Consider the following 27,965-nt stretch of genomic DNA (forward strand, 5'->3'; position numbering starts at 1 on the left):
CAAAATATAAAAAATTTTAAAGGTACACACTGAGATTCTGGGGTTGCTTCTTACTGCAGCATAACCCACCCTATCCTGACTGATACAGTTTCTGGTTCTCAGTAGAGCCTGAAATGTGCAAGTCTCAAAAAAAAAAAAAAAAAAGTGAGTAAATGAATGAATGGCAGGGAATAGGGACAGGGTCATACATTTTCTCCTGGGCCAAAGGTAGAGGAAACAGCCATGTCTTATGCTCACTCACTCACATATACGCTTGTAACCAGGCTGGGGTAAAAATCAGACTCTGGCCTTTATTTCCTATGGTCACAGTTCATGCTGACCCTGATGTCTTTGCCCCCATCCTTCCCCCACTGGTCAGTACTGGGGACTCTTGAGGACAAGGAATGAGGAGCTACAGAGACAAGGACATGAGATGCGAGGAGGGCCTGGGAGATGGAGGAGAGGAGAGGGAGTTAGAAATGGGGAAGCCGAAACAGGAGGTGGGGGGGATAATCAGAGAGGTCAGAGTAGAGATGGGGAGACAAACATGGAGACAGGACAGAGACACACTGAACGGGAAGCCTAGAGAACAGAAGATTAGGGAACCGAAAGGGAAGGGCAGGTTGGAAACAGAGAGGGGGACCAGGCGACAGATGACGGGGAGCTGATGGGAAGAGATGCAGAGACATAGTGAAGGGGAGATGCAGACAGGTGTGCAGGCAGGTCACCCGGAGCTGGGTGAGAAAGATGGAGAGGCATAGGGGAAATTAAGAGGCAGAGACCCAGAGAAGGCCCTGCAAGGAGCCAGAGGCCGGGTTGGGGCTGGGTGCCCCTAGTATTTGCTCTGGGAATCTTTGCTGGTGGTGGAGACCCGGCCGGTGGTAGAGGCAGGGCCAGTGCTTGAGACTTGGCCTCTGCTGGACTTGAGGCCTCCACTCGATTCTGACCCAGGGCCTTTGCTCTCCGGGCCCCCAAAGCTCTCGTGGCCTCTGCTGGACCCCAAGTATCCAGTGGACCCCGGGTAGCTGCTAGAGTTGGGGGATGTGACGATCGCTCGGCCCTCAGTCGAGCCCCGGCTGGACATAAGTCCCCCGGTGACGGGTCTGGTGGAGCCGAAGGTCGCGTGGCCTGCGCTGGAGCTGGGGTCCCTAAAGCTGACACGGCCGACATTGGAGCTGGTGGCGCGGCCTCCGCTGGACGCCAGGATGCTGCTAGCCCTGTGGCTCGTGAGGGAGCCGGGGACAGCGCTGGGGCTCTTGGGCAACAGGGGCAGGCTGGAGCTGGCCTGGGTGCTGGAGAGGGTCACGCTCGGGGTGCTGTCCACCTTCGTGACGGCCTCAGCCTGCTGCTTCAGGTACTGACCCTTCGCCTGCTCCCGGGCCTCCAGCTGCGGGGGAGGCGAGTTAGGGCCCCAGAGGAGGAAGAGCCGCCCCGCTCCCGCGGGCACCCGTCCTCACCGACTTCACCACGTAGCTCAGCAGCTCCCCCTCGCTCAGCGGGTAGTCGTCGTTGGCCTCAAAGCCTGGGGGGTCCTCACTAAGGTGGGTGGAAGGCAGGAAGGGACTCTACTCCTCGACCTTCAGAAGGCCGATGGCGTCTCATTGCTAGGCCCTGAGACCCTCAGCCGTGCGCCGGGCTCTGAACGCCCTTTCCCCTTCGGGTCCACCCAGGGCCCCATCGAATGTCCCTGGAGCCCTTACTCCTGATTCCCCCGAAGTACCCACTTCATCTTCTACTCCCCCCGCCCCCGAGCCCCACTCACCCTCCAGTCCCGGGGGCCCACCCACACCTGAAAACCCTCCCTTCCCTTGTCTCCTCTGCCCCCCGTGGAAGCTCCCTGACCCTTGCCCTCTGGCTCACAGATGGTCAGGGGGCTGAGGTGGGGCCACTTTCTTGGGAAGATCCTCGGGGCTCTGGCCCAGCACCAGGAGGGCAGCGTCAGGCAAGCTGGCAGAGAGGTTGTTCTGGAGGGTGGAGAAGCCAGTGGTCTGCTCAGGCCCGTCTCCAAGGCCCCGGCACCCTGTCCCCCCTCTGCACCGTCTGCATCCCAACCTGGGTTTCGAGGAAGGCCTGCACCGTCAGGAGCTCCACCAGCCGCTTCTCTATGAGGCCCAGGAAGAGGCCTATGTCCCGGTCTCTCATGTGGGTCTTGACCCCTAGGAGGTCATCGATGACCGTGCTGTCACACTGGGCCCTGGTGAAGAGGTGCTGGATATCTGGGGTCAGAGGGGACAAGCCATCATGGATCCGGTGCCCACGGGGTGCCACCCTCTCCTCTCCTCAAGGCCCTGCTGCCCAAGCAAGGCTCAAAGATGCGAAGGGACTTGCCCAAGTTCAGACCCACCGGGTTCCAGATGACGGAGGGCAAAAAGCGAGGGAAGTCCAAGGAAAACGTGACAAGGGCACCTCCACACGGCCAGTCCTCTGCTCACGGCTCAGAATCACCCAGCTTCCACCCAACCCAGCGAGTCCACAGCTCAGGATGTGCTTCTCCCACAGAAACACACACACGTGCTCCACGGGAGAAAGCGGAGGAAATTCACAGCAGCACCAAGGCTGTGACCCGCTCTCACAATTGGCCTGCTTGTATTTAGTTAACTGGTTATTGTGAATGAAATAAGATGCACCCATGACCTTGACAGAAATCTGCACCCAGCCTGTGGCATCCCTACCACTCTCCCCTGCCTCCCCCACCTGAGCTGCAGGCTCATATTCAGTTTCCTCCTGGGGTCCCTCTCCGAACAGTCCGCAATACCGCTCACACTGAGGTCAGGCTCACCCCCCAGAGCAGTTCCTCCTCCCAGGTTCCGCATTGCACCCTCACCGGGCCAGACCCCTGGTGCCTCAGCCCTCACACCCCCGACACCTCTGTGCTCCCTCTCTCCCTCTCCATCCTCATCCCTCTCCCTCCTATCCACCCCCCTCTCCTGCTCACAGCCCTCCCATGGCTCCCCAGCACCCCCAGGAAAAAGCCTCAGCCTGGCATCCGTCTAGGATCTGACCCTCTTCAACTCCCACCCACGCCCTCTCTGCACGAAGAACCTGCCTTCCTTGCATGCACCTCCGAGCCTTGGCCCCGCCTGCTGGGAGCATCCCCTCTCCCCAGTTGTTTGGTTAAATACTCATCCTTCAAAATCGGCCTCAAGCATCATGGCTCCCAGGAGACCTCCCCTGTGAGCCCAGCAGAGCCAATGTCATGGGCACAGGGCCCTGTGCCGAGAAGGAGCCCACGTTTGGTTTGATGCTCTGCTCTTGTCTCTTGAAATTCTTGCCAGTTTGTAAACAAGGGGCCCCGCATTTTCATTCTGCACTGGGCCCCCCAAATCCTGGTCCTGCACTCCACTCTGAGTTAAGGCATACCCTTCCTCCTGCAGGGCCCAAGGTGTCCTCCCTCCCAGCCCCTGGGTTACGAGTATCCAGAGCCCGTGTCAGCATCTTCCCCGCCTCCCCCTGCCGGTCCTCACTACCTAGCACAGGGCTTGTCACCGCAGTCCCTACAACAGAGGGAAAGAGGGTCTGCCAATACCTGAGCTCCGACCGCGCAGCACGAGGTGGCCCTCCTGCTTGCTCCCCACCACCACTGCCACCTCCCAGTCTCTCTCCATCCCTCATCCCATCTAATTCTCATGCCGACCCTACAAACTAGGCACTGCCATTCCACTTCCGGAGGGGCTCCAACAGAGGAAACCACACACCAAAGTTCACAAGTGGTGGAGCTGGGATTCAAACCCAGGGCTGCCTGACTCTCATGGACTCCACACTGGAAGGATGAATGGATGATGGATGCAGGATGGCTGGATGAAGGATGGCTGGCTGGCTGGACGCAGAATGGATGAAGGATGAGTGAATGGATGGTCGGATGGATATGGGACAGACGACAAGGGAGTGCACAGAGTGGTCCGCGGAATGTCTCCGCGTGGCCGGCCCGGGCAGGGCTCTCCGCCTGCTCATCGCATCCTTCCAGATGAAGAAGCCGGGGCGGGTGCTCACCGGTCTTGAGCTTCTCCAGCTGCCCGCGAAAGTTCTGGAAGCGGGCCTCCAGGTTCTCGGCCTCCGTGTGCACCTCGTCCACGCGCTGCTGCAACTCGGCCAGCTGCTGCTCTTGCCTCGAGCGACGGTCCTCCTCGCTGCGGCGCCCGCTCTCCAAGGCCTCCTGCATCTACAGGGGCAGGGGCGCGACGCTGGGCCCAGCTCGGGAGGGGGCGCCAACGTGGGTGGAGGAGGGGAGGGGGAGGGGAGGGGAGGGGGAGGGGAGGGGAGGGGAGAGGAGGGGGAGGGGCGGGTCTCGCTCACCTCCTTGATCTCCTCCTGCAGACGCTCCAGCTCTGAGTTCTGCTCATTGATGAAATTGAACTCTGCGAAGTTCCGCTCCTCCACTGGGGGCGAGTCAGGAAAGGCAGGGTCCAGAGAGACAGAGACCAGCAAACGGAGAGACACACACAGAAAGGCAGAGAAAGAGATGTTGAGAAAGGCAACAAAGACACAGAGACAAAGAGAGACAGAGACGGAGAGATATAGGCAAAGAAATAGACACAGGGGCCAACAGAGAGAAATACAGGGCAAGGCAGAGCGACAGAAAGAGAGAGCGACCGAGAGAAAGTCACAGAAATGCCGAGAGAGACACAGAGAAACAGAGAAGTGAGGGAGAGCAAACGGTAAAGGTGGGTAAAGAGAGAACATTAGACACCGGGAGAAAGACAGCAACAGGGACACGGAGATAGGCACACAGAGGCTGAGAGGAAGATTCCCAGGGTGACCCGCAGGCCCAGGAATGAGGGAGGCGGAGGAGGGAGGGAACGGGGAAGGGGGAGACGGATGCGGGAGGCGGGAAGACAGACACGCCAGGGAAATTGGACAGAAAGAAAAAGACGGAGATACACTCAGTGAGAACAGAGAGATGCAGACGGGTGGAGACACACAGAGAAGGAAGCGGTCAGTAGGCCCGAGACGTGGGTGGGAGAGAGACTGGGGAGAAGGCGGGGTAGAGAGAGGGGCGGAGGCAGGGCGGACGGGAAGAGGCGAGTAGGGCGGAGCCTGATTCCTGGTCCCTCCAGCGCAGGTGGAGGAGTCCCCAGGGCCGAAGCGGAGGCCCTCGGTGACCGAGACAGAGCACAGTCTGCACTGGATTCCGGGGGGCTGGGCGCCGTGCTCCTGCCCCCCCTCCTCCCCGCCCTTTCCATCCCCACCCCCTACCCCCAGGGACTCACACTCCAGGTACTTCTCCACCAGCAAGTCCGGGTCGCTCTCCCCGGTCAGCTGGGACAGTTTCTTCAGGGCGTCCTCGTAGCGCAGCACCAGCTTCTCCTGGGAGGTCTTCCGGAGGCCTTCGGCCACCTCCCGGGCTGGGGGGTGAGGGGGCAGTGAGGTCGGCGTCCGGGGCGGCCACCAGGGCGGAGGGGCCTGGCTGGGCACGCTGGTGGGGAGGGGGCAACAACACCGCAGACGCGCAGACCCCGCCCCTCCAGCCCCGCCCTCCGGCCGGCCCCGCCCCGCGGCGAGACCTGGAGCGAGCCGCTCCGCCCCTCCCCTGGCCCGGCCTGCTGCAGGCAGAGGTGGCGGCCCCGGCCTCACCCCTTTGCTCGCGCTTCTCCACGACGGCGGGATCCGGCTGCCGATCGCTGTTCTTGAGTTCGAGGAAGCGGTGCAGCTGCTCCAAGTGCGCGATCTGCCGCTGCAAGATCTGCACCTCCGTGTCGTTCTGGGCCACCTCCTTCTCTGCCCTCTCCCGCAGCATGCCTAACTTGGCCTTCGCCTCCTCCCTGGGAGGGGTGGGGGGTTAGACCCGGGTCAGGAAGATTGGAGGTTGGATTTGGGTTCATCCTGGGGCCCAGGGAGGGGCGGGGTCAGCCTGGGGTTGGAGGGTGAATGGGGCAGGGTCAGTCTTGAGTCACAGGGACGCGTTGGGTCATCCTGGGGTTGGGGGTGGTGGTGGATGGGGCACAGTCAGCCTGGGGTCTCAGGGATGGGACAGAATCAGGTTGCCGTTACCCAGTGGTCACAAAAGGCAGAAAACTGTCTAGTTTCCTAGGGGTGGGTCAGGATGGGTTTATGGGGCAGAGTCAGGGGGCTCACTCACTGAAACTCCCCTGGCCTGCTTGGCCGAAGGTGGAGCTTTTAAGCTTTTAAACGTAGTGCAGCCAACTGTAAACTCAGAGTGCCCCAAGCCTACTTCACAGGTCACAGGATCAAAGGTCAGAGGGTCATTAGGTTGGGAGAACAGCAGGTCAGTTGCCTCAGGTCCCTGCCCATGGACCATTCTAGCTCCCCTTTCCACACCTTTGCCAACCTTGGTTGCCTCGACTCAGGGCACTAGCTTCTTGCTCTGTTCAAATTCCTCTGAGGCTTACTCAGGTCGGTCCTCCTTGGTGGGAGTCCTCTCCTGGCACCCACCAGCCCTAGCCCCCGGCGACCCCTCTAGCAGCCCCTCAGGGATTAGGACTCACAGTTCTTTCTGTGCCTTGGGCTTCAGGTCAACAGAAAGGCCAGGAAGAGGGAACCCAACTTCCCAAGAGCCTGGCCCTGCAGGAGATGCTCTAAAGCAGCACTCCATAAGTCCCCACAGCAGCCCATGAGGTAGATACCATTATTGTTGCCATGTCACAGTAGAGGAAACTGAGGCTCAAAGAGGGGAAGTGACCTGCCCAGGTCAGCCAGCAAGGAAGCACTGGAGACAATGGCTGGTCTGACAGAAGTGTTGGTCCTGACAGCTGCCCCCTGCCTTTAACGGAAACCACCCTATCTCTGCACCCGGCTAGGCTGCCCACTGCAGTCAGCTGGAGGATTGTTGGCAGAGGCTAGATCCTGGTGATGCAAAGACAGGCCAGCAGACCATCACTTGTGGGACGTGGCAGAAAAGATGAGCCGGGCCAGTCAGATTCTCTCCTCAGAATCTGAATTGGGAAATGCTAAGAAGGGGACAGCGGGAAGCCGAAGCTAAAAGGGTGTATAGAGAGAAGCCACAAAAGGTCATGTTATGAAGGCCAAGTTAGGAAGAAGCCAGAGCTATGCATGAACAGAAGCCATGAGTCAAGGCTCTGAAGAGGTCATGGAGGACCACAGGTAACAAATTACAGAATCAGCCATAAAAAGGCATGACGTACTGAGAGATGCTACAACGTGGGTGAACCTTGAAAGCACTGCACTGAGTGAAAGGAACCAGACACAAAAAGGACACGTTGTATGATTCCATTTGCATGAAACAGAAAAGTAAATTTACAGAAAGGCAGATGTATAGGTAAATCGTTGAGACAGGAAGGAGACTAGTGGTTGCCAGGACGTTGGGGAAGAGGGAAAGAGAGAATAACCGCTTAATGGTTACAGGTCTCCTTTGGGGGTGATGAAAACAGAAGTGATGATTGCACAACATTACCAAGGTACTAAATGCCACTGAATGGTACATTTTAAAATGGTGAATTTGGGGACTTCCCTGGTGGTGCAATGGTTAGGAATCCGCCAGCCAGTGCAGGGGATACGGGTTCAAGCCCTGGTCCAGGAAGATCCCACATGCCGCGGAGCAACGAAGCCCATGCGCCACAACTACTGAGCCTGTGCTCTAGAGCCCGCGCGGCACAGCTACTGAAACCCATGCGCCTAAAGCCCGCGCTCCACAGCTAGAGAAGCAACCGCAGTGAGAAGCCCGCGCACCACAATGAAGAGCAGCCCCCGCTCGCCGCAACTAGAGAAAGCCCGCGCACCGCAACGAAGACCCAATGCAGCCAAAAATAAATAAATACATACATAAATTTTTAAAAGGTGAATTATGTGCATCTTAACTCAAAGGAACGAAGGAAGAAGGAAAGAAAGACAGAAGAAGGGAAGGAAAGACGGAAAGAGAGAGAGGAAGAAGGAAGGAAAGAAGGAAGGAAGGAAGGGAGGGAGGAAGGACGGAAAGAAAGAAAGAAAGAAAAGAAAGGAGGAGGGCTTCCCTGGTGGCGCAGTGGTTGAGAGTCCGCCTGCCGATGCAGGGGACGCGAGTTCGTGCCCTGGTCCGGGAAGATCCCACGTGCCGCGGAACGGCTGGGCCCATGAGCCATGGCTGCTGAGCCTGTGCGTCCGGAGCCTGTGCTCCACAACGGGAGAGGCCACAACAGTGAGAGGCCCGTGTACCGCAAAAAAAAAAGAGGAACAAAGAAAGAAAGATCACAGAAACCATAAGGTAGATTTGGACTATAACCGATGTCATGAGGACTCATGAACCATGATAAGCAGAAGTCATGTGGTAGAAACAAGACACTGAATAGAAGGTAAGAAACCACTTGGAGCAAGAGAACAGGGCTGAAGCTCAGAAAGGAGCAGAGATGGGCTAAGAGAGAGCATGGAACCCAGGAGAGCCCAGAGGCAGAGAAAGACGTCCATGAGCAGAGCAGCTGGGGCTTCTAGACTCCACACAACATGATCCTTTATCTGAAGGTGGCTTGAGAGAATCTCTGTCCCTTTCAACCAATACTGACAAATATCAATCTAATTACAGTCATTCACTGATGCTTCCTACGACCTGGCCCCCTGCTATGTGCACTTACTTAAGTCTCTCTATTTTTTTTAAATATTTGTTTATTTTTGCCGGCATTGGGCCTTAGGTGCAGCACACAGGCTTCTCTCTAGCTGTGGTGCTCGGGCTTAGTTGCCCCGAGGCATGTGGGATCTTAGTTCCTCGACCAGAGATCGAACCCGCATCCCCTGCATTGGGAGGCAGATTCTCAACTACTGGACCACCCGGGAAGTCCCTTAAGTCTCTTTATTTATTTATTTGGCCACGCCCTGTGGCTTGTGGGATCTCAGTGCCCGGACCAGGGATTGAACCTGGGCCATGACAGTGAAAGTGCGGAATCCTAACCATTGGACCGCCAGGGAATTCCCCTTAAGCCTTTCTACATCCCTATGTGCTACATGCCATTAACAGACTGGGGTTAAAGAGGTTAATTCACACACCCAAGGAGAGGGACCTTGCCCGAGAAGCTGGGAAATCAGTGGAGGTGGGAGAGAAAGGGGCACCTTATAAAAAAAAAAAAAAAGGATGTTCTGACAATCTATTTCTTGAGTTTGGAACCTTCCCACCACTTCCTTAAGAAAATGCATGGACTGAGTCATCTAGGATGCCTCCAGGGGCCCTACCTGATGGTGTAGGCAGAGGTGGAGGAGACCATGAGGGTCCTGACCGTGTCCCGCAGGAGCTGCAACTCCTGCCAAGAGAACAAAACAGATACCGCTTCTAACACCCTCATCACTGGACGGCCCTCCTTTAAGCCCCACATTTCCCCAATAAGAAGGGAGGCTCCTGGGCCTTAGAAACTTGGACCTTCCTCATTAGCGGCAATCGGCGAAAGGGATTTTAAACAGGTACCAAGTGAAAGGAAAGCCAGATTGATGAGCGGGAAGCAACAAAGACCCAACACAGCCAAAAACAAACAAATAAATAAATAAAAAAGGAATGCAGTGAAACACCCAACCCAGAATATTCCTAAGAGTGCTGACCTAACTTTGTGGTGGGGGTCAGAAATTTGTGTGAATTTCATGATTGTGACCACGCTAATCTGTTTTCTAGTCCTATGGAAGTGTCTTTGCAGAGTTAGGTGTAAAAGGGTTATTTCAGGAGAAAGACAAGAGGAAATTTTATATATATATATATATATTTTGTACATATACATAATGTGTATATATATTAATGTATATAAACATATATACACACATACATATACATGTATAATGTGTGTATATTAATGTAATACGCACATACATGTATATGTGTGTATAAATACATGTGCATGCGTATGTGTGCACGTGCACACACACAACACACAAACATATACACTTTTGTAACAAGAAACCTAGGATGGATAACCAGAAACTATGGGGGCTGAATGGGAACGAAGTGGAAGAGATGGTGAGGAAATGATGTTTCTGTGGCTTACCTTTTGGCATAGTTTTGATTTGGGAACTCCTGTCGATGGTTTACATATTCATAAAGAAAATTAAATCAACAAGGATAGGGGAGAGAACTAAAACCAAATACAAACAGAAGCAAGTGAACCTAACTGTATTTCAAACAAAGAACAGAACCACAAAGAAGACCAAAAAAATAGGAACTAATCCCAGTGACTTCTGAATACAATAATATGAGATAGATAAATAGATAGATAGATACCCAGGCCCTCAGAGAACAAAACAATCTGCACACAAATCTTGAACGCTCAGGTTCAGGGGGTGTTAGTACAGCTATAGCAATTCTGAACCTCTCTTATGTGTTTTGTAGGATTGAACAAGTGAGTACGTCTATAAACGCTGTTGGGAGCCAAGGTTCCCACTGTGGGGAAGAAAAAGATAAAATAGGGAAGGTTCAGGAATAACCCAGGGGTGATGGATTGGAATGAGAGGCACCGACATGAACTCACAATTTTAAAATATGTGCGTGTGTTTCCTAGCTCCAGAGAAAGGGCCCCAAGGCAGGGACACCCCAGTAGCAGTGAGGACTCCTAGTGCCTGTAATTTGGTTTCTCAGCACCAAAAGAAGAAGAAGCAGGACACCCCACTAGGAAGAATCAAGACCCCATGGAGAAATGCTAACTTGAGAGTTAAGGCTGATCAAGTACAAGAAAATCTGGACTCTCTTCCTGTGCCAGAAAGTAAGGAAGTGTTCAAAAAAAAAAAACAAAACAGATGGGCTTGTCAAAAGGACAGAGAAGCCAGCTTGAGGGGGCTCCCACCAGGCAAATCTGAGACAATGTGAACATTGTAATGAGCACTATGGATTATAACCCAGAGAATAAAGTAAGAATACATGAATGCTTCCTGATAACCCATAAATATACTCAAGAAGTTCTTCCTTAAGTAAAATGCCATCTTATAAATGAAGAAGAAATGAGAGAGAAGAATCACCATTTGGTAGCCATTACAATAATAATTATTCAGGCAAAGGTCATTAAGGGATGCTAGAACAATTGCGTGAAAATGTATCAGGGAACAGGATATTTAGAGTCTCAAAGAACCTCCCTGGACTCAGTCATTACAAAGAGGAAAACTCTATATTGGAGAAACCTGGCTGACCAAGCAATCGAGGTCAACGTTACTAGTTATGGGACAAACTTACATTATGTGCCTACTGATATAATGCCTGCAAATGACACAATACCACCTCTGTGATATTCCTCCAAAAATGCACAACTTGAATCTAATCATGGAGAAAGATCAGATAAATCCACATGGAGGGACGTCACACAGCACAACTGTCCTGAATGCTTCCAAAATGTCAAAGTCATGGAGACAAAGAAGGGCCGAGGGGGACTTCCCTAGTGGCGCAGTGGTTAGGAATCCGCCTGCCAATGCAGGGGACACGGGTTTGATCTCTGGTCTGGGAAGATCCCACACGCCGCGGAGCAACTAAGCCAGCAAGCCACAACTACTGAGCCTGTGGTCTAGAGCCCACGAGCCACAACTACTGAGCCCGTGTGCCACACCTACTGAAGACTGCGTGCCTAGAGCCCATGCTCCACAACAAGAGAAGCCATAACAATGAGAAGCCTGCACACTGCAACGAAGACCCAACGCAGCCCAAAAAAAAAAAAAAGAAGGGCCGAGGGACTGTTCCAGATGAATGAGGCCAGGACAACCAAATGCAATGTGGGATCCTGGCCCAGAGCCTGTAGCAGATAATTAAATTAGCTATAAAGGACAGTGTTGGAACAATCATGAACTTTAAATATGGACTGCTTAGAATTGCAACAATGTTCAGTGCCCTTGGGTAAGGGCACTTTGTTTATATAAGAAAATGGTCTTGTGCTTAGGAAATACACACTGAAGTTCTTAGGACCATAATGTCTGCATCGTACTCTCAAATAGTTCGGCAGTTGTGATAATAAATTATTTTCAGGAAAACTAATTACACACACACGGAGACAGACAGAGAGTAAATGTGGCAAATTATCAATCTTGGTGAAGGATATATAGTTCTTTGTACTATTCCTGCACCTTTTGTGCAAATTTGAAATTATTTCAAAGGAAAACTTAAAGAAAGAGAGAGGGAGAGAATAAAGGAAGGAAGGGAGGTGAAAGGAGGGAGGGAGGATTCTTCAAAGGACTTCAAAGGTTATTGAGAAACCCATGGAATGTAAATGGTCCTGCCTGCGCCTTGGTTGCCCTGGGTGATAACACTCAAAGTGACATCTCTGCTTTCTGCAAATCTCAATGAGGCTGCTTTCTTTGCTGGGGGTAGCCCGGAACATTCTCAGGTGTCCATTCCCTCCGGACTAAAGTAAACCTATGGCTCCGGGCGATTCCGTACTTGAGGCCCAAGTGTTGGAGAAAGTAGGGTGACTCTTGCATCCTCCCCTGCACTCCAGCTGGGCCAAGGGGTCCTGGGCTTCAGGGCCACTGACCTTCTGCAGCTTGTGGTCCACATTCAGATAGCGGTTCCTCTCGATCTGCAGGAGATCCAGCTCCTCCCGCAAGGTTGCATTCCGAACCAGCTGGTTGTCAAAGCGACAGGTGACCTGGAATGGGGGTGGTGGTGTGGGAGAGGATGCCAAGAGTCTGTCTGAGGCCTGGCCTGCCTCCCTCTTCCATTCTCAGCCGAGAAGGGGGCACTTGTCAGGTAGGGGGCCCATTCCCAATTTGGGGGCTCTGAGAGCATCGCCATCCCCCCCAAGACCCAAGCATCAGTCTCCTTTCCTGGGAGACCCTCCACCCCTCCAGGATCTTGTCTCCTAACCCCACTTAGGGAACCCACTATTTTAGGCCACTCTGCATCCAGGAATCTGGTCCACCGTTTCTAAAACTTGACTCCCATGCTCAGTTCTTCCCCCAAGAGTTCAGGTCGGGAGACAGCCAAGAGGCTGACCCTCACCCTGTCCAACTGGTCTTCAAGGATCTTGACCCTTCGCTGGCTCTTGACCTTCTGATCCAGGATGCATCCCGAGGCCTTGACATCCTTCCCATGGGCAAAGATCCGGCTCTCCCATTCCTGGATCTGGAAGAAAGAACATGGTGCCTATTTGTTGACTGAATGAGGGAGAGATTGAGGGAATGAGGGAGATGAGAGGGAGGGTGAGTGACTGAGCGTGATTGACATCTGCGGTCCTTGTGGCCCCAGCCGTCTGCTGTACCCCTCTTCTGAGGTGAGTACCCAACCTTCCACGTAGATCTGACTTCCAACCATAACGAGCCGCCCTGCCAGCCACATGACCCAGGTCCAAACAATCCACTTAGAGATGGACGTGTGACCCAAGCTGAGCCAGCCTGACTCCTTTCCTGATATTTTGGGAGAAATGTGTGATCTGGATGGATGCGACACCACACACAGTAGACAAAGTGGAAACAAGAGGCTGAGAATGAGACAGGCTGGGACCTGGGACCCTTTGCTGCAGTGCCTGTACCTGGACAAACGTCTCCTCGGGCAACAAAATACAAAGGAACTATAAGGGACTAAAAATAACTGCGTGCATGTGCAGTTAGGGCAAATTCTGGACAAGAATGTCCAAAAAGACCAAAAAAACCCAGCTGCCACTTCTGAAGAGTCAGGAACAAAAAAAGGGGTTCGGGAGCAAAAGCAAGGTACTACGTGTGCCCCTGCAGTACACCCCCAGAGGGGTGGGCAAAACACCTAAGCCACTCCTCTGGCCCAACCCGTGGACACACCCCTACTGTCACCCCATAGAAGGGACAAGCTCGCCCCACCTCTGGGAGCAAGCAAGGGAACCTGTTACTTGTTTTCGCTCCCTGCTGCTGCAGCAGGGGCCCCAGTAAAGGCCTGTCTGAATTTCTTGTCTGGCCTCTAACCAATTTCTTTTTTTTTATTTTATTTTTTTGCGGTACGCGGGCCTCTCGCCGTTGTGGCCTCTCCTGTTGCGGAGCACAGGCTCCGGACGCGCAGGCTCAGCGGCCATGGCTCACGGGCCCAGCCGCTCCGCGCACGTGGGATCTTCCTGGACCGGGGCACGAACCCGTGTCCCCTGCATCGGCAGGCGGACTCTCAACCACTGTGCCACCAGGGAAGCCCAATCAATTTCTACTGACTGGGGAAGGCCAAGAATCCCGGTCTATACCAAGAGGAGGGGAAGATAAGCCCTGATGCCCGAAACCAACTTCCAACCTGCCCTTCTCATTCCCGTATTCATCTTGACTTGTTTGGGGTATGCTGTCTTCCCAACTAGCTTGGAAACTCCACGAGGGCGGATTTTTATCTTTTCTGTGCTTGACACAGAGTTGGCATGCAACAAAACATGCAGACTAAATGAATAAATGAATGGCTTGATACTGTGTTTCCCGATTTCTGCAGCACCATGGGTTGAACTGAGTCCCCTGTAAATCCGTATGTCGAAGTGCTGATCCCCAGAACCTCAGAATGTGACCTTATTTGGAGACAGGGTTTTTACAGAAGTAATCAAGTTAAAATAAGGTCGCTGGGTTGGGCCCTAATTCTACATGACTGGCGTCTTTATAAAAAAGGGGAAATTTGCACAGACATGCCAACAGGGAGAATGCCAGATGAAGGTGAAGGCAGGTGTGGAATCTTAAAACTATAACAAACTAGTGAAAATAACAAAAAGAAGCAGACTCACAGATATAGAGAACAAACTAGTGGTCACCAGTGCAGGGGGAGAGGTAATAGAGGGGTGGGGAGTGGGGGGTACAAAGGATTGGGTGTGAAATAGGCTATAAGGATGTATTGTACAACACGGGGGATATAGCCAGTATTTTGTAATAACTGCAAATTGAGTATAACCTTTAAAATTGTATTACAAAATTTTTTAAAGGAAAAAAAAGATGAATGCAGAGATTGGAGTGATGATTCTACACACAAAGGAAGGCTAAAGATTGCCAGCAAACCAGCAGAAGCTAGACAAGATGCACAGAACAGATTCTCACAGCCCTTAAAAGGAACCAGCCCTGCCGACATCATGATTTTGGACTTCTGGCCTCCAGAACTGTGTGACAATAAATTTCTGTAGTATAAGCCACGCAAAGAAACGAATACATGCGCCAAGGCACCCCAGAGCATTGCAGCAAGCTCAGAGGGGCAACCACGGGGATATTTTAAAATTTGAGGGAGACATATTGACATTGGTCAGACACCACATGAACCTGGAGCTCAAGGTAGTTCCCAGGTTCAACGTGAGACGGTGCTACATTCCTTTTGATGACGTCCCATCTTTCTTTGTTGTTGCTGTTGTTTTGTTTTTTGGGGTTTTTTTTTAACCACGCCACATAGCATACGGGATTTTAGTTCCCCAAGGATTGAACCAGTGCCCCTTGCAGTGGAGGCGCAGAGTTATAACCACTGGACCACCAGGGAAGTCCAATGTCACATCTTTCTTTCTTTTTTTTTTTTAATATTTATTTAGGCTGCCCCGGGTCAGTTTCAGCACGCGGGATCTTCGCTGTGGCATGTTTCTAGCTGCGAGATGCGGACTCTTAGTTGCAGCATGCGTTGTGGGATCTAGTTCCCCGACCAGGGATCGAACCCAGCCCCCCCGCATTGGGAGTGCGGAGTCTTACCCACTGAACCACTAGGAAAGTCCAATGTCACATCTTTCTGAAACTGAGTTTTTAGCAGTTGCTGTGATAAAAATCAAATACCCCAAAACGGTACCATTGGGGGAAACTAAGCAAAGCGTACAAGGACTCTCTCTGCATTATTTCTTCAAACCACAGGTGAATCTACAATTACCCCAGTAAAATTTTCAATTAAAAAAAAAGCAAGTACTGCACAGAAATCAGTGTGGAATGAGAGTGGTGAGTCCACTCTGACTCCAAGATCTGAAAAGTTGCAAAGTGGCCAATAGGCACAAACGTGCCACAGGTAATTGTGGTTTTTAAGAACGAAACACAATTTTTTTCAATTTATGTATATTATTTTTCCAAAAGGTTTCTAGGTTGTTAGGATGCAAACATTTATTGGGTTGTTTGGTCCAAACTGCTATAATAGAGCCGTTAGCAGTACAATACTGGGGCCCCCTTGGACAGCTCTTGAGAGCTGATTGTTACATTTTCAGGAATTACATGAGTTAAATTGTTGGTAGTTTGAAATTGACCATTATATTAGTTTTCCATTTCTGCAGAAAAATTACAGTCGCCCTTCAGTATCCACAGGGGATTAGTTCCAGGACTCCCCTCAGATACCAAAATGCAAAGATGCTCAAGTTCCGTATATAAAATGGCATAGTATTTGCATATAACCTACGTACAACCTCCTGTATACTTTAAATCATGGCTAGATTACTTATAATACCTAATACAATGTAAATATTATGTAAATAGTTGTAAATACAGTGTAAGTGCTATGTAAATAGTTGCTGGCCCCCAAAATTCAAGTTTAACCTTTTGGAAATTTCTGGAATTTCTTTTTTTTTTTAATATTTTCTATCCTTGGTTTGTTGAATCCACATATACAGAAACTGTAGATATGGAGGGCCAACTGTACCACAAACCTTGTGGCTTAAAACAACACCTCTTTATTATCTTGAAGTTTCCATGGGTCAGGAATGTGACACAGCTCAGCTGGAACCTCTGCTCAGGACTCACAAAGCTGCGATCAAGGGGTCACCAGGGCCACGGTCTCATCCAGGACTCACCACGTGGTTGATGGCAGAATTCAGTTCCTTGTGGTTGCAGGACTGAGGCCCTCAGCTCCCAGGAGCCCCCAGAAGTTCCCTGCCATGTGGCCCTCTCCACAGCATGGCAGCTTCTTCAGTCTACTATGGTGCAGTATTAAATAGCATAACCGGGCTTCCCTGGTGGCGCAGTGGTTAAGAATCTGCCTGCCAGTGCAGGGGACACGGGTTCGAGCCCGGGTCCAGGAAGATCCCACATGCCGCGGAGCAACTAAGCCCGTGCACCACAACTACTGAGCCTGCGCTCTAGAGCCCGCGAGCCACAACTACTGAGCCCGCGTGCCACACCTACTGAAGCCCACGCGCCTAGAGCCCGTGCTCCGCAACGAGAAGCCACTGCAGTGAGAAGCCCGCACACCGCAACAAAGAGTAGCTCCCGCTCGCCGCAACTAGAGAAAGCCCGTGTGCAGCAACGAAGACCCAACACAGCCAAAAAAATATAAATAAATAAATAGCATAACCTCATCAAGGGAGGGACAACCCATCACCTGTGCCAAATTCAGCCGTCACGAGTTCTGCTGCCACTGAAGGGGAGGGGATTCTATAAGGGTGTGACTCACTGCGGGTCATGATAGGGTATGTTCACCTCAGCCTAGATGAGAATGTTGATGTTATGAAAATCAGAAAATGCTCATTGTAAATCAACTATACTCTAATATAAAATTTTTTAAAAAAGAAAATGCTACACATCAGGGTGCTTTCCCCCGCTAATTGCTGGTTTCCCAGCACACCCCTGTTAGATGTTTCTTCGGGGGCTAAAAAATTTACTAAGAAATTAAGGGCTCCAGGAACAAAGAAAGTTTAGGTGAGATAGGCTGGGACCTGGGACCCTTTACTGGAGTGCTTGTACTTGGACCTGGACAAACGTCTCCTCCAGCAACAGAATACAAAGAAACTGTAAGGGACCAAAAATAACTGCATGCACGTGCAATCAGTGGGGCAATTATGAACAATAAGACAAAAAATGGCCACAAACCAACGGCCACTTCTGAGGTGCTGGGAGCAAAAGCAGGGTACAGCTCTTGATGCCCGCACACAGCACCACCAAGGGGGTGGGCAGACCGCCTAAGCTTCGCCTCCTGCCCCACCTACCCATTCACCCTACCCTCACCCCATTTAAGGAACAAGTTCACCCCACCCTTAGGGGAGCAAGCAAGGGAACCTGTTACTTGTTTTCGCTCCCTCATCCCAGACCAGAATTCCTGGTCTGGCCTCTTATCAATTTCTATGGATTAAAGGGTCCAGTCTTGGGAATTCCCTGGCGGTCCAGTGGTTAGGACTCGGTACTTTCACTGCCGTGGCCTGGGTTCAATCTTTGGTCGGGGAACTAAGATCCCTCAAGCCGCGTGGCACGGCTTAAACAAAAAAGCAAACAGATAATATGCATTTCAAAAAATAAATAAATAATGAAGATGCCAATATTTGGCCACTGAAAAAGCTTGTGCGGTGTTGGGGGAAAAAAAAAAGTCCAAGAATCCGAGTCAATAACATAGGTAGTTCAAGGAATTCTTCCCAAGATTAGAAAACACTCTCCTTCAATTTTTAAAAGTATTCAAATGTTGCTCTTTACATTTAAGTACCTAATCTAACTAGACTTGATGTTTTCAGATGATGTGAGGTAGGAAATTTTTTCTCAGCTTTGTTGAGGTATAAATGACACACAATAAAACTGCATATATTTAAAGCAGACAATTGGGTAAGTTTGACATAATCGAAGGAGTGAACATACCAATCACCCCCAAAGTTTCCTCTTTGCCATTCCCCCTGCCACTTCCTTCCTGCAGCCCCCCACTCCCATGCAGTAACCCAGTTAGGCCAGTTTGCATTTTCTAGAGCTTTAGTTTATTTTTTTAATTTTTATTTTTTTATTTTTTTGCGGTACGCGGGCCTCTCACTGTTGTGGCCTCTCCCGTTGCAGAGCACAGGCTCTGGACGCACAGGCTCAGGCGGCCATGGCTCACGGGCCTAGCCGCTCCGCGGCATGTGGGATCTTCCCGGACCGGGGCACGAACCCGTTGTCCCCTGCATCGGCAGGCGGACTCTCAATCACTGAGCCACCAGGGAAGCCCTCTAGAGTTTTAGCTTAATGGGATCACATAGTATATACTCTTTTTTTTGAGGGGAGGAGTTTGGCTTCTTTCACTCATAACAATTATTTTGAGATTCATCCAAGTCTTTGGGTATATCAATAGCCCATTCCTTTTTTTTCTTTAAATTTATTTTATTTATTTATTTTTGGCTGCATTGGGTCTCCGTCGCTGCACACGGGCTTTCTCTAGTTGTGGCGAGCAAGGGCTACACTTTGTTGAGGTGCACGGGCTTCTCATTGCGGTGGCTTCTCTTGTTGTGGAGCACGGGCTCTAGGCACGCGGGCTTCAGTAGTTGTGGCACGTGGGCTCAGTAGTTGTGGCTCATGGGCTCTAGAATGCAGGTCCAGTAGTTGTGGTGCATGGGCTTAGTTGCTCCGCAACATGTGAGATCTTCCCGGACCAGGGCTCAAACCCGTGTCCCCTGCCATGGCAGGCGGATTCTTAACCACTACACCACCAGGGAAGCCCTACCCTAGCCCATTCCTTTTGACTGCTGAGTAGTATTCCTCTGTATGGATGTACCACAATTTGTTTATCCATTCACCTGTTGGTGGACATTTGGGTTGTTTCTGTTTTGAATTTTACAAATAAAACTGTTATGAACATTCACATACAATTTGCTGTAGGAACATGTGCTTTCTTTTTCCTAGGGTAAATACTTAGGAGTGGAAATGGCTGAATCAAACGGTAGGTGGACGTTTAGTTCTTTAAAAACTGCCAAACTATTTTCCAAAGTGGTTGTCCCATTTACATTCCCACCAGCAGGGTGTGAAAGTTCCAGTTTCTCCACATCCTCACCAACAGTTGGCGAGATCAGTCTTTTAAATTTTAGCCATTCTAATAAGTGTGCAGAAGTAGCTTGTGATTTTAATTTGCATTCCCCTAATGACTAATATTTCAACGTGCTTGCTTCCACGTTATATATATTTGGTGAAGTGTGTGTTCAAGTCTTTTTGCCCATTTTTCCTATTAGGTCGTCTGTTTTCTTATTGAGTTTAAAACTACTTAATATATTCTGGATATAAGTTCTTTGTCAGGTACAGGCTTTGCAAATATTTTCTCCCCATGTAGGACTTGTCTTTTCATTCTCTGAACAGACCCTTTTAAGGAGGAGAAGTTTTAAAATTCTATGAAATCCAATTTATCAATTTTTCCTTTTATGGATCATGCTTTTGGTGTTGCATCTAAGAAATCTTTGCCTAACCCAAGCTCACAAAGATTTTCTCCTACACTTCTTTCTAGAAGTTTTATAGTTTTAGGTTTTACATTTACGTCTATGATGGGTAACATCTTTTTTTCCTTAAAAAATGTTATTGTGCACAGAAAAGTGCATAGATCACATATGTACAGTTTATTATATATATATGTATTTTTTTTTTTTTTTTTTTGTGGTATGAGGGCCTCTCACTGTTGTGGCCTCTCCCGTTGCGGAGCACAGGCTCCGGACGCGCAGGCTCAGCAGCCATGGCTCACGGGCCTAGCCGCTCTGCGGCATGTGGGATCTTCCCAGACCGGGGCACGAACCCGTGTCCCCTGCATCGGCAGGCGGACCCTCAACCACTTGCGCCACCAGGGAAGCCCTATTATATATTTTAAAAGTGAACATCCTTGAACCACCACCCAGGTCAAGAACTAGAATACTGACAGCACTGCAATCTAATCACTACCATCTTCCCCTCCACAGAGGTACCACTCTCCTGTCTGTGTTAGTTTCCACTGCTGCTGTAACAAAATACCACAAATTTACTGCCTTAAAACAAAACAAATTTATTATCTTACAGTTCTGGAGATCAGAAGTTGGAAATCAGTCTTACTGGATTAAAAATCAACGTGTCAGCTGGGCTGTATTTCTCCTGAAGGTTCCAGTGGAGAATCCATTCCTTGCCTTTTCCAGTTTCTAGAGGTTGGATTCCTTGGCTTACGGCCACTCCAACCTCTGCTTCTGTTGTTACATCTCCTCTCTCCATAATCACATCGTCTCCTCTGACCCTGACCTTCCTGTCTCTCTCTTATAAGGACCCTTGTGAGTAAATTGGGCCCATTCAGATAATCCAGGATAACCTACCCAACTCAAAATCTGCAATCGTCACGGGGTCCAGAGATGATGACATGGACATCCTCGGGGAGTCATTAATCTGTCTGCCATACTTCCTTAAGTGAAATTCTTTATAGTTTTATCACCCAGGTATAAACCCCCTAAACAAAAGTTTGGCTTGGCCTGGTTTTGAATTTTATGTAAATGAAATAATGCTGTCTGTATATTTTATGCCTTGCTTCCTTCAAATGTTTGTGAGATTCATCCACAAACATTTCATTGTAATTTTTTATTGTTGTATACTATGTCATCATAAGAATATACTACATGGGACTTCCATGGTGGTCCAGTGGTAGGACTCCGGGCTCCTAATGCGGGAGCCCAGGTTTGATCCCTGGTGAGGGAACTAGATCCCGCATGCATGCCGCAACTAAGAGTCCGCATGCCACGACTAAGAGTCTGAATGCTGCAACTCAGAAGTCTGCACGCCACAACTAAGAAAAGATCCTGCATGCTGCAACTAAGACCCGGCTCAGCGAAAATAAATATTTTTCAAAAAGAGAATATACTACAATTTATTTATTCATTCAAATATTCATGAACATTTGGGTTATTTGCAGTTTGGAGCTAGATGATATGAATAATGCATCTATCAACACTGTTTTCATGAGTCCTGGTTCCAGGGTATAGACTCAGAAGTGGAATTGTTGGGTGGGAGGATGGGTTACTGACAAATCTAAACCATTTTCTACTGGGAAATGACTTTGGTTTACTTCCTTCTAACACCGTTTCCATGGAAACATGCTGGGCTAATGTAAATACGGAACGCCAGCTGTGTTCCCAGGCAACAATGCTGATTACAAAAATGGCCCCTGATTGGTGAACTATATCAGATTGGAAGGATTATGAGTGGACTCATAGACCCCAAAGGCCTACATGACCAGGACTGAATAGAAAACTGGTTTCTCTGTGGGGTGTTTCTTACAATGGAATACGTTCCTTGTGGGGTCTTAGAAGCTGCCCTGATGATCTGTTACAAGAGGTGGCTCATGTTGTATATAAAACTTCCCTATGGGGCTTCCCTGGTGGCGCTGTGGTTGAGAGTCCGCCTGCCGATGCAAGAGACACGGGTTCGTGCCCCGGTCTGGGAAGATCCCACATGCCGTGGAGCGGCTGGGCCCGTGAGCCTTGGCCGCTGAGCCTGCACGTCCAGAGCCTGTGCTCCGCAGCGGGAGAGGCCACAACAGTGAGAGGCCCGCGTACTGAAAAAAAAAAAAACAAAAAAAACAAAAAACTTCCCTATGTCAGGGTGAGCAACACCCACCCGTACAGTATCATCCAACTGAAGATGCTGAGAAGCAGCCCCTGGACGCTCAAGGAAGATGTACTGGATGCTGTTGTGCAAAGATGCTGTTGTTTCTTGTCCTCTTTCCTTCTACAGAGTTAAGTGAACCTGGTGCCAAGTGACAGCCTATTGGATCCTGTGAGTGTGATGGTCAGGTAGAGCCCAAGACTGCTTCTGGTGACCGTCCATGCGGAGTAGATGCAACCCCAGATCGCAGGGTATGTCTCTCTTCAAATTTAATAGATAATGGGGGAAAAATACTTTTCAGGATACTCATGACAATTTAGACTCCCACCAACTGGTGGGGTCTTAGCAACCAACACTTCATAAGAGTTCTCACCATTCCTTCTTTCCCCAGCACTTGGTATTTTTGGACACTAATTTTTGAAAATCTGGTGAGTGTGTAATGATACCTCCTTATGGCTTTCATTTGCCTTTCTCTGAATACTGATGAGTAATAATTCTTCCATTCATTGGACATCTGAATTTCTTACTTGGTGATGTGCCCACTCAAGTCCTTTGACTGTTTTTATTTCTTTAATTTTTTATTTTTTTAATTAATTCATTTATTTTTGGCTGCATTGGGTCTTTGTTGCTGTACTTTCTCTAGTTGCGGTGAGCGGGGGTTACTCTTCGTTGAAGAGCACAGGCTCTAGGTGGGTGGGCTTCAGTAGCTGTGGCACGCGGGCTTCAGTAGTTGTGGCTCGCGGGCTTAGTTGCTCTGCAGCATGTGGCATCTTCCTGGACCAGGGCTCAAACCCGCGTCCCCTGCATTGGTAGGAGGATTCTTAACCACTGTGCCACCTAGGAAGCCTTCCTTTGACTGTTTTTAAATTGAGCTGACTCTTTAATGATTTGTAAGAGATCCTTATATGTCCTTGACGCTAGGTTCTTTGTCAGCTATGTCTTACAAATAACCTTCAGTACTGTGACTTAGTTTGCACACTCTTTATGGTTCTTTTGAAGAACAGGAGTTACTAATTTTAAAGTCATGGAATGTATCAATCTTTTCCTTTAAAAGTAGAGATTTCTGTAACTTAAGAAATGTTCTGCACTTTCACACATTTAGACCTTTGATTCATCTGGAATTAGTTTTGGGGACAGTGAGAGGTAAGTGTCTGGTTTCGTCTTACAGTATGGATATCCAGTTTTCACAGCACCATTATTAGAATCCTCCTTTTCCCATTTCTTGAAGTCAAATATCAAGTGTCCACATATGCATAGGTCTCATCCCCGTCTCTCTGTTCTGTCCCATTATCCCACTTGATTAGCCCTGCATCAATTATAAGAGATTTATTTATTTATGTCGCATCGTGCTGCATGTGGGATCTTAGTTCCCCAACCAGGGATCGAACCCGTGCCCCCTGCATTGGGAGCATGGAGTCTTAACCACCGGACCGCCAGGGAAGTCCCATAAGACCTTTATAATAAATCTTGATAACCGATAGAGCAAATCCTTCCATATTGTTCTTCTTTTAAGTAAATTTTAGTCATCTTGTTCATTGCACTTCTCTATAAACCTTAGAATCTCTTTATCAATTCCATCCATTAAAAATAAAAACTTTTAGTGTTTTGTAGGGATTACACTGATTCTATAAATCAATTTGGAGACCTGACATTTTACAACACTAACTCTTCCAATCCATGAATATGGTATATTTCTACATTTATTAAATTCTTCTTCAATATCCCTCAATAAACTTTTACAATTTACTCTATCGAGGTCTTGCACACTTTTGTTAGATTTCTTCCTAGGTACTTCTTTTGGCTATTATAAATTTGCCTTTTCTTCTTCTATTTTCTAATAGTTATTGCTAACACAGGGAAATATTAATTTTGTATCCAGCCACATTGTTAAAATACCTTGTTAAGAATACCTTGTTAGGGCTTCCCTGGTGGTGCAGCGGTTGAGAGTCCGCCTGCCGATGCAGGGGACATGGGTTCATGCCCTGGTCAGGGAAGATCCCACATGCCGCAGAGCAGCTGGGCCCCTGAGCCATGGCCGCTGAGCCTGCGTGTCCGGAGCCTGTGCTCCGCAACGGGAGAGGCCACAAAAGTGAGAGGGCCACGTACCGCAAAAAAAAAAAAAAAAAAAAAAAAAAAAAGAATACCTTGTTAAAATACCTTGTCTCTTAGTACGTTGAAGTTACAAGACACAATCTGACTTCCAATGTTTCTTTTGAGAAATCAGTTGTCAGTCTAACTGTGGCTCCTTTGAAAGTAATGCCTTTTAACAATTTTCTGGCTGCTTGTATATTTTGGAAATTTCCATATGTCCTGCATAAGCGTGGCTTTTTTGTTCATCCTGTTTTGGACTCTAAGGCATCCTTGAATCTGTGGATTCATTCTTTCATTGGTTCTGGAAAGTTCTCAGATATTATCCTGTCACACATTACCTCTGTCCCGTTCTCTTTCTGTTCTTCTGAAACTTTTATTAGACAACTGTTAAACCTTCTCACTAGATCTGCAATTGTCTTGACCACCCTTCCACATTTCTCATCTTTTTGTCTCTCTGTGCGAGATTCTGGGTGATTTCTTTGGAACACATTCTTTCTTCAGTTTTTTGGGGGGTTTTTGGGGTTTTTTTGGCTGCATTGGGTCTTCGTTGCTGCGCGCGGGCTTTCTCTAGTTGTAGCGAGTGGGGGGCTACTCTTCGTTGCGGTGCGTGGGCTTCTCATTGCAGTGGCCGCTCTTGCTGTGGAGCATGGGCTCTAGCATGCGGGCTTCAGTAGTTGCAGCATGCGTACTCAGTAGTCGTGGCGCACAGACATGTGGGATCTTCCCAGACCAGGGCTTGAACCCACGTCCCCTGCATTGGCAGGCGGATTCTTAATCACTGCGCCACCAGGGAAGTCCCTTTCTTTGGCTTTTATTTGGCTTATTGTCTATCTCCCCAGTAGAATGTAAACTACATGAGAGCAGATTCCTGTCTGTTTTGTTCACTGCTGTGTCTTCAACACCTAGAACAGCACCTGGCACTTAGTAGGCACTCAACAAATATTTGTGGAATGAATGACTATCACCAGACAACTACATCCTTTCTTGAGCTCATGGGGAACTTTACAGAGCTCTATTCAGAGGACCCCACCTGACCTACAATTCTCCATAATCAAGTTTCTTAGGGCAAAGGAATCCATGGAGTCAAGATAATAAGATCATCCCGGTTGGACCTGTCTCTGGTGAGTTCCCATGAAAGACTAAGGAAAGCCAGCTCCGGCAGCCAACGCACACTAAGCCACTGTACTACCATGAAACAGCCAAAATTTTGAGGTGTGTAAATCAGACAGAATTCAGCTTCCAAAAGGCAGCTCAGGGTGATATTGAGAGCTGAACAAACGGACTGATTGAAAGTCAAATGTAATAAAACTATAGAACATGTAGTAGACAGAAAAATGCCCCTCACCCTCCTGCCCAGACGTCCACATCCAAATCCCTGGAACTTGTGAATATGTCACTTAAAGTGGCAAAAAGGACTGTATCTGTGTGTTTATGAACTGTGTCACAATGAGTTGTGGTCCTAAAAACTGAAAAGAACACTGGCCTAGAAAAGTCACATTGTTTGCGGGGCCAAATAACAAGGTCTTGAAGCAAATAGGAAAAATCTGTCTAGGGAATTCCCTGGCGGTCCAGTGGTTAGGACTCCGTGCTTCCACTGCAGGGGGCAAGGGTTCAATCTCTGGTCAGGGAACTAAGGTCCCACATGCCACACGGCACGGCCAGGAAAAAAAAATCTGTCTAGACTCTGCTGAGTTACCCACATCCTCTTTTTGCAGATGAAGAAACTACGGCCCAGAGAGGTGAAGACTTGCCCATGGTCACATAGCGCTGATGTGCCAGGACCAGGATTCTAATGCAGGTTTCACTGACTCCAGAAGGTGAATCTTTCCCCCTTAACCACCTTTTTTGAAGGTGTGGGGCTGTGCTCAGCACTAAATACTCGTATTCCTACCGGAGCCTGAACACAACTCCCCCAGGGAGATGCTTTCAATAACCCCATTTTTCAGATGAGGAAGGTAAGGCTCAAAGAGGTTATGACACATGCTCCTAAGTAAGATCCACCAGGTCTGCTCTCAGAACCCACCTGCCTGTCCAGGGCTCTGGTCTGCTCCTGCAGCTCCTTGACCTCAGCCTGCGCCCGGACCCGGCACTTGAGCAGGTGACCCATGTTTTCCAGCTTCTTGCTGTCCTGCAGCCGCGTGACGTGGCTCTGGGCAATGCTGATCTGGACCTGCAGTTTGTCCCGCACCCCCTCCAGGCGCTGGATCTCCTCACTGCCCAGGCAGGGAAGTGGAGAGGAAGCCGGAAAGGGGCAGAGCTCGGCCTCACTAAAGTCCAGACACACTGGGCCTTCCCTCCCCCGTCAGCCCCGGGAGGAGGCCAGCACCCACCTCCTCAACAGCCCCGCCCCAGCTCCAGGGCCCCAGGTGCTTGGCTCACAGTTGCTTGTTGATGCGCTGGTGGACCTCCTTGCTGTAGGCTCGCCTTTCACCCTCCATCACTTTGCATTGCCGCTGCAGTCTGCTCAGCTCCCAATCCACTGAGGTGGGACCAGGCCAGGGAGGGACTCCATAGGAATCCAGGTTCCAGCCCCTCCCTCCCCAGCACCTAGGAATTCTGGCTCCCTGAGGGTCTCACAAACTTCAACTGAACTGCAGACCCAGTTCCCAACACCACTCTAGGGCTGCACCTCAGTTCCTGTATCCCTCAAGCTCCCTCATCCCTTCACACTTCCTGTACCCCAAGCCGACCTTCGCATTTTTCCCCTAAACCCACTCCTACCCGGGGCTTGGGCACACATGTTTCCCCACTAGAGGGCACTCCTCGGAGGACTCACAGTCCTCAGGGACCAGAAGCACAGGACCTGGAACTTGGGAAAGCTGAGGACAGGTGCCAAGACCCCCGGGGCACCACTGCTCTTCCCTCCCTCCCCTTCAGCCCACTGCCCAGCCTTCCTCAGCCCCACCTCCCGCCTCCTCGCTCTCAGCCCATCCCCCTGGCTCAGGCCTCATCCTCCCCTTTCTGGACCGTCACCCCATCACCCCAGCCTCCTCCCTAACCTCCTGGCCTCCCCTCACAGCTCCAGAGGTCTTTCTATACCTAGAGCTGTCACAGGCCTCCCTGGCGCGCCAGCATCTCCAGGACAAAGTCCCAGTTCTTCACCCTGGTGTTCAAGGGCCCACAGACCCGACCCTACCCACCTCTCCGGTCTCGTCCACTAGCTCCCCATCTCTCACGGCCCAGTGGTTCTCAACCAGGAGCAATTGTGCCCCCTTAAAGACATATGGCCATGTCTAAAGACACTTTTGATGGTATGGTGCGGGGGCAGGTTGGGGGGTGCTACTGACATGAAGTGGGTAGAGGCCAGGGATGCACTGAGCATCCTCCAACACACAGGACAGTCCCCCGGATAGCAGGGAATGATCTGACATCTGACCCCAAGGGTCAACAATGTGGAGACTGAGAAAGCTTGCTCTAGTCATATGCTGTTCTCTCTGCGGAAACACTCGTCCCTTCCTTCTCCTGTTGGTAATTCCTGAGAGAAGTTCTGGGCCCCGCTCAAACCTCTGCAGTAAGTCTTCCCGGCCGTTCCACTCCCCAGGCTTGGCCCGCCCATCTGCCCGGCTCCACCTCCATTCTGGAGCCTGTGCGTTTCCCCACCAGAGGGCGCTCCTGAAGTCCCTCCCTGTCCCCAGTGCCTTGTTGCACAGGACCTGAAACATGGGAAAACCGGGAAAAGAATGAATGAAATAAAGAATGTATGAATTACCCGTTCCCTCCAGGAAGGCCTCGCTTCCATGCTCGGAACGAGCGCTCCCAGCAGAGAGTCCTAAAGGCATCTTGGCCAAAGAGGGTGGGGCTCCTGTAGGGGTGGGACAGGACCCCTTCAGACGGCGAGCAGGAGAGGGCTATAGGAG

The 27,965-nt window shown here is 50.0% G+C and overlaps 1 protein-coding gene across 1 annotated transcript; it reads right to left on the minus strand.

The window, feature by feature from the left end:
* Nucleotides 1-27,905, minus strand: ODAD1 (outer dynein arm docking complex subunit 1). The gene is made up of 14 exons (XM_079908432.1): nucleotides 27,818-27,905; nucleotides 26,488-26,587; nucleotides 26,132-26,321; nucleotides 12,815-12,937; nucleotides 12,348-12,461; nucleotides 9,091-9,158; nucleotides 5,551-5,738; nucleotides 5,187-5,321; nucleotides 4,273-4,355; nucleotides 3,970-4,138; nucleotides 2,032-2,195; nucleotides 1,840-1,943; nucleotides 1,437-1,515; nucleotides 1-1,366 (listed from the first exon to the last, which is right to left on the minus strand). Exons 1-14 carry the CDS (start codon nucleotides 27,885-27,887, stop codon nucleotides 812-814), a joined length of 2,142 nt encoding a protein of 713 aa, XP_079764558.1. The 5' UTR covers nucleotides 27,888-27,905; the 3' UTR covers nucleotides 1-811.
* Nucleotides 27,906-27,965: the final 60 nt, after the last annotated feature.

This window comes from Stenella coeruleoalba (assembly GCF_951394435.1).
Source record: "Stenella coeruleoalba genome assembly, chromosome: 20".
Taxonomy (NCBI): Eukaryota; Metazoa; Chordata; class Mammalia; order Artiodactyla; family Delphinidae; genus Stenella; species Stenella coeruleoalba.

Excerpts from the sequence above, each read along its gene's own strand:
- ODAD1 (XM_079908432.1), bottom strand. The coding sequence starts at position 27,887 with ATGCCTTTAGGACTCTCTGCTGGGAGCGCTCGTTCCGAGCATGGAAGC. Across the intron at positions 12,938-26,131 it reads CCAGAGCCCTGGACAGGCAG|ATCCAGGAATGGGAGAGCCG; the intron begins GTGGGTTCTGAG and ends TCTTTCTTCCAG. Across the intron at positions 1,516-1,839 it reads CCTCAGCCCCCTGACCATCT|TGAGGACCCCCCAGGCTTTG; the intron begins GTGAGCCAGAGG and ends CACCCACCTTAG.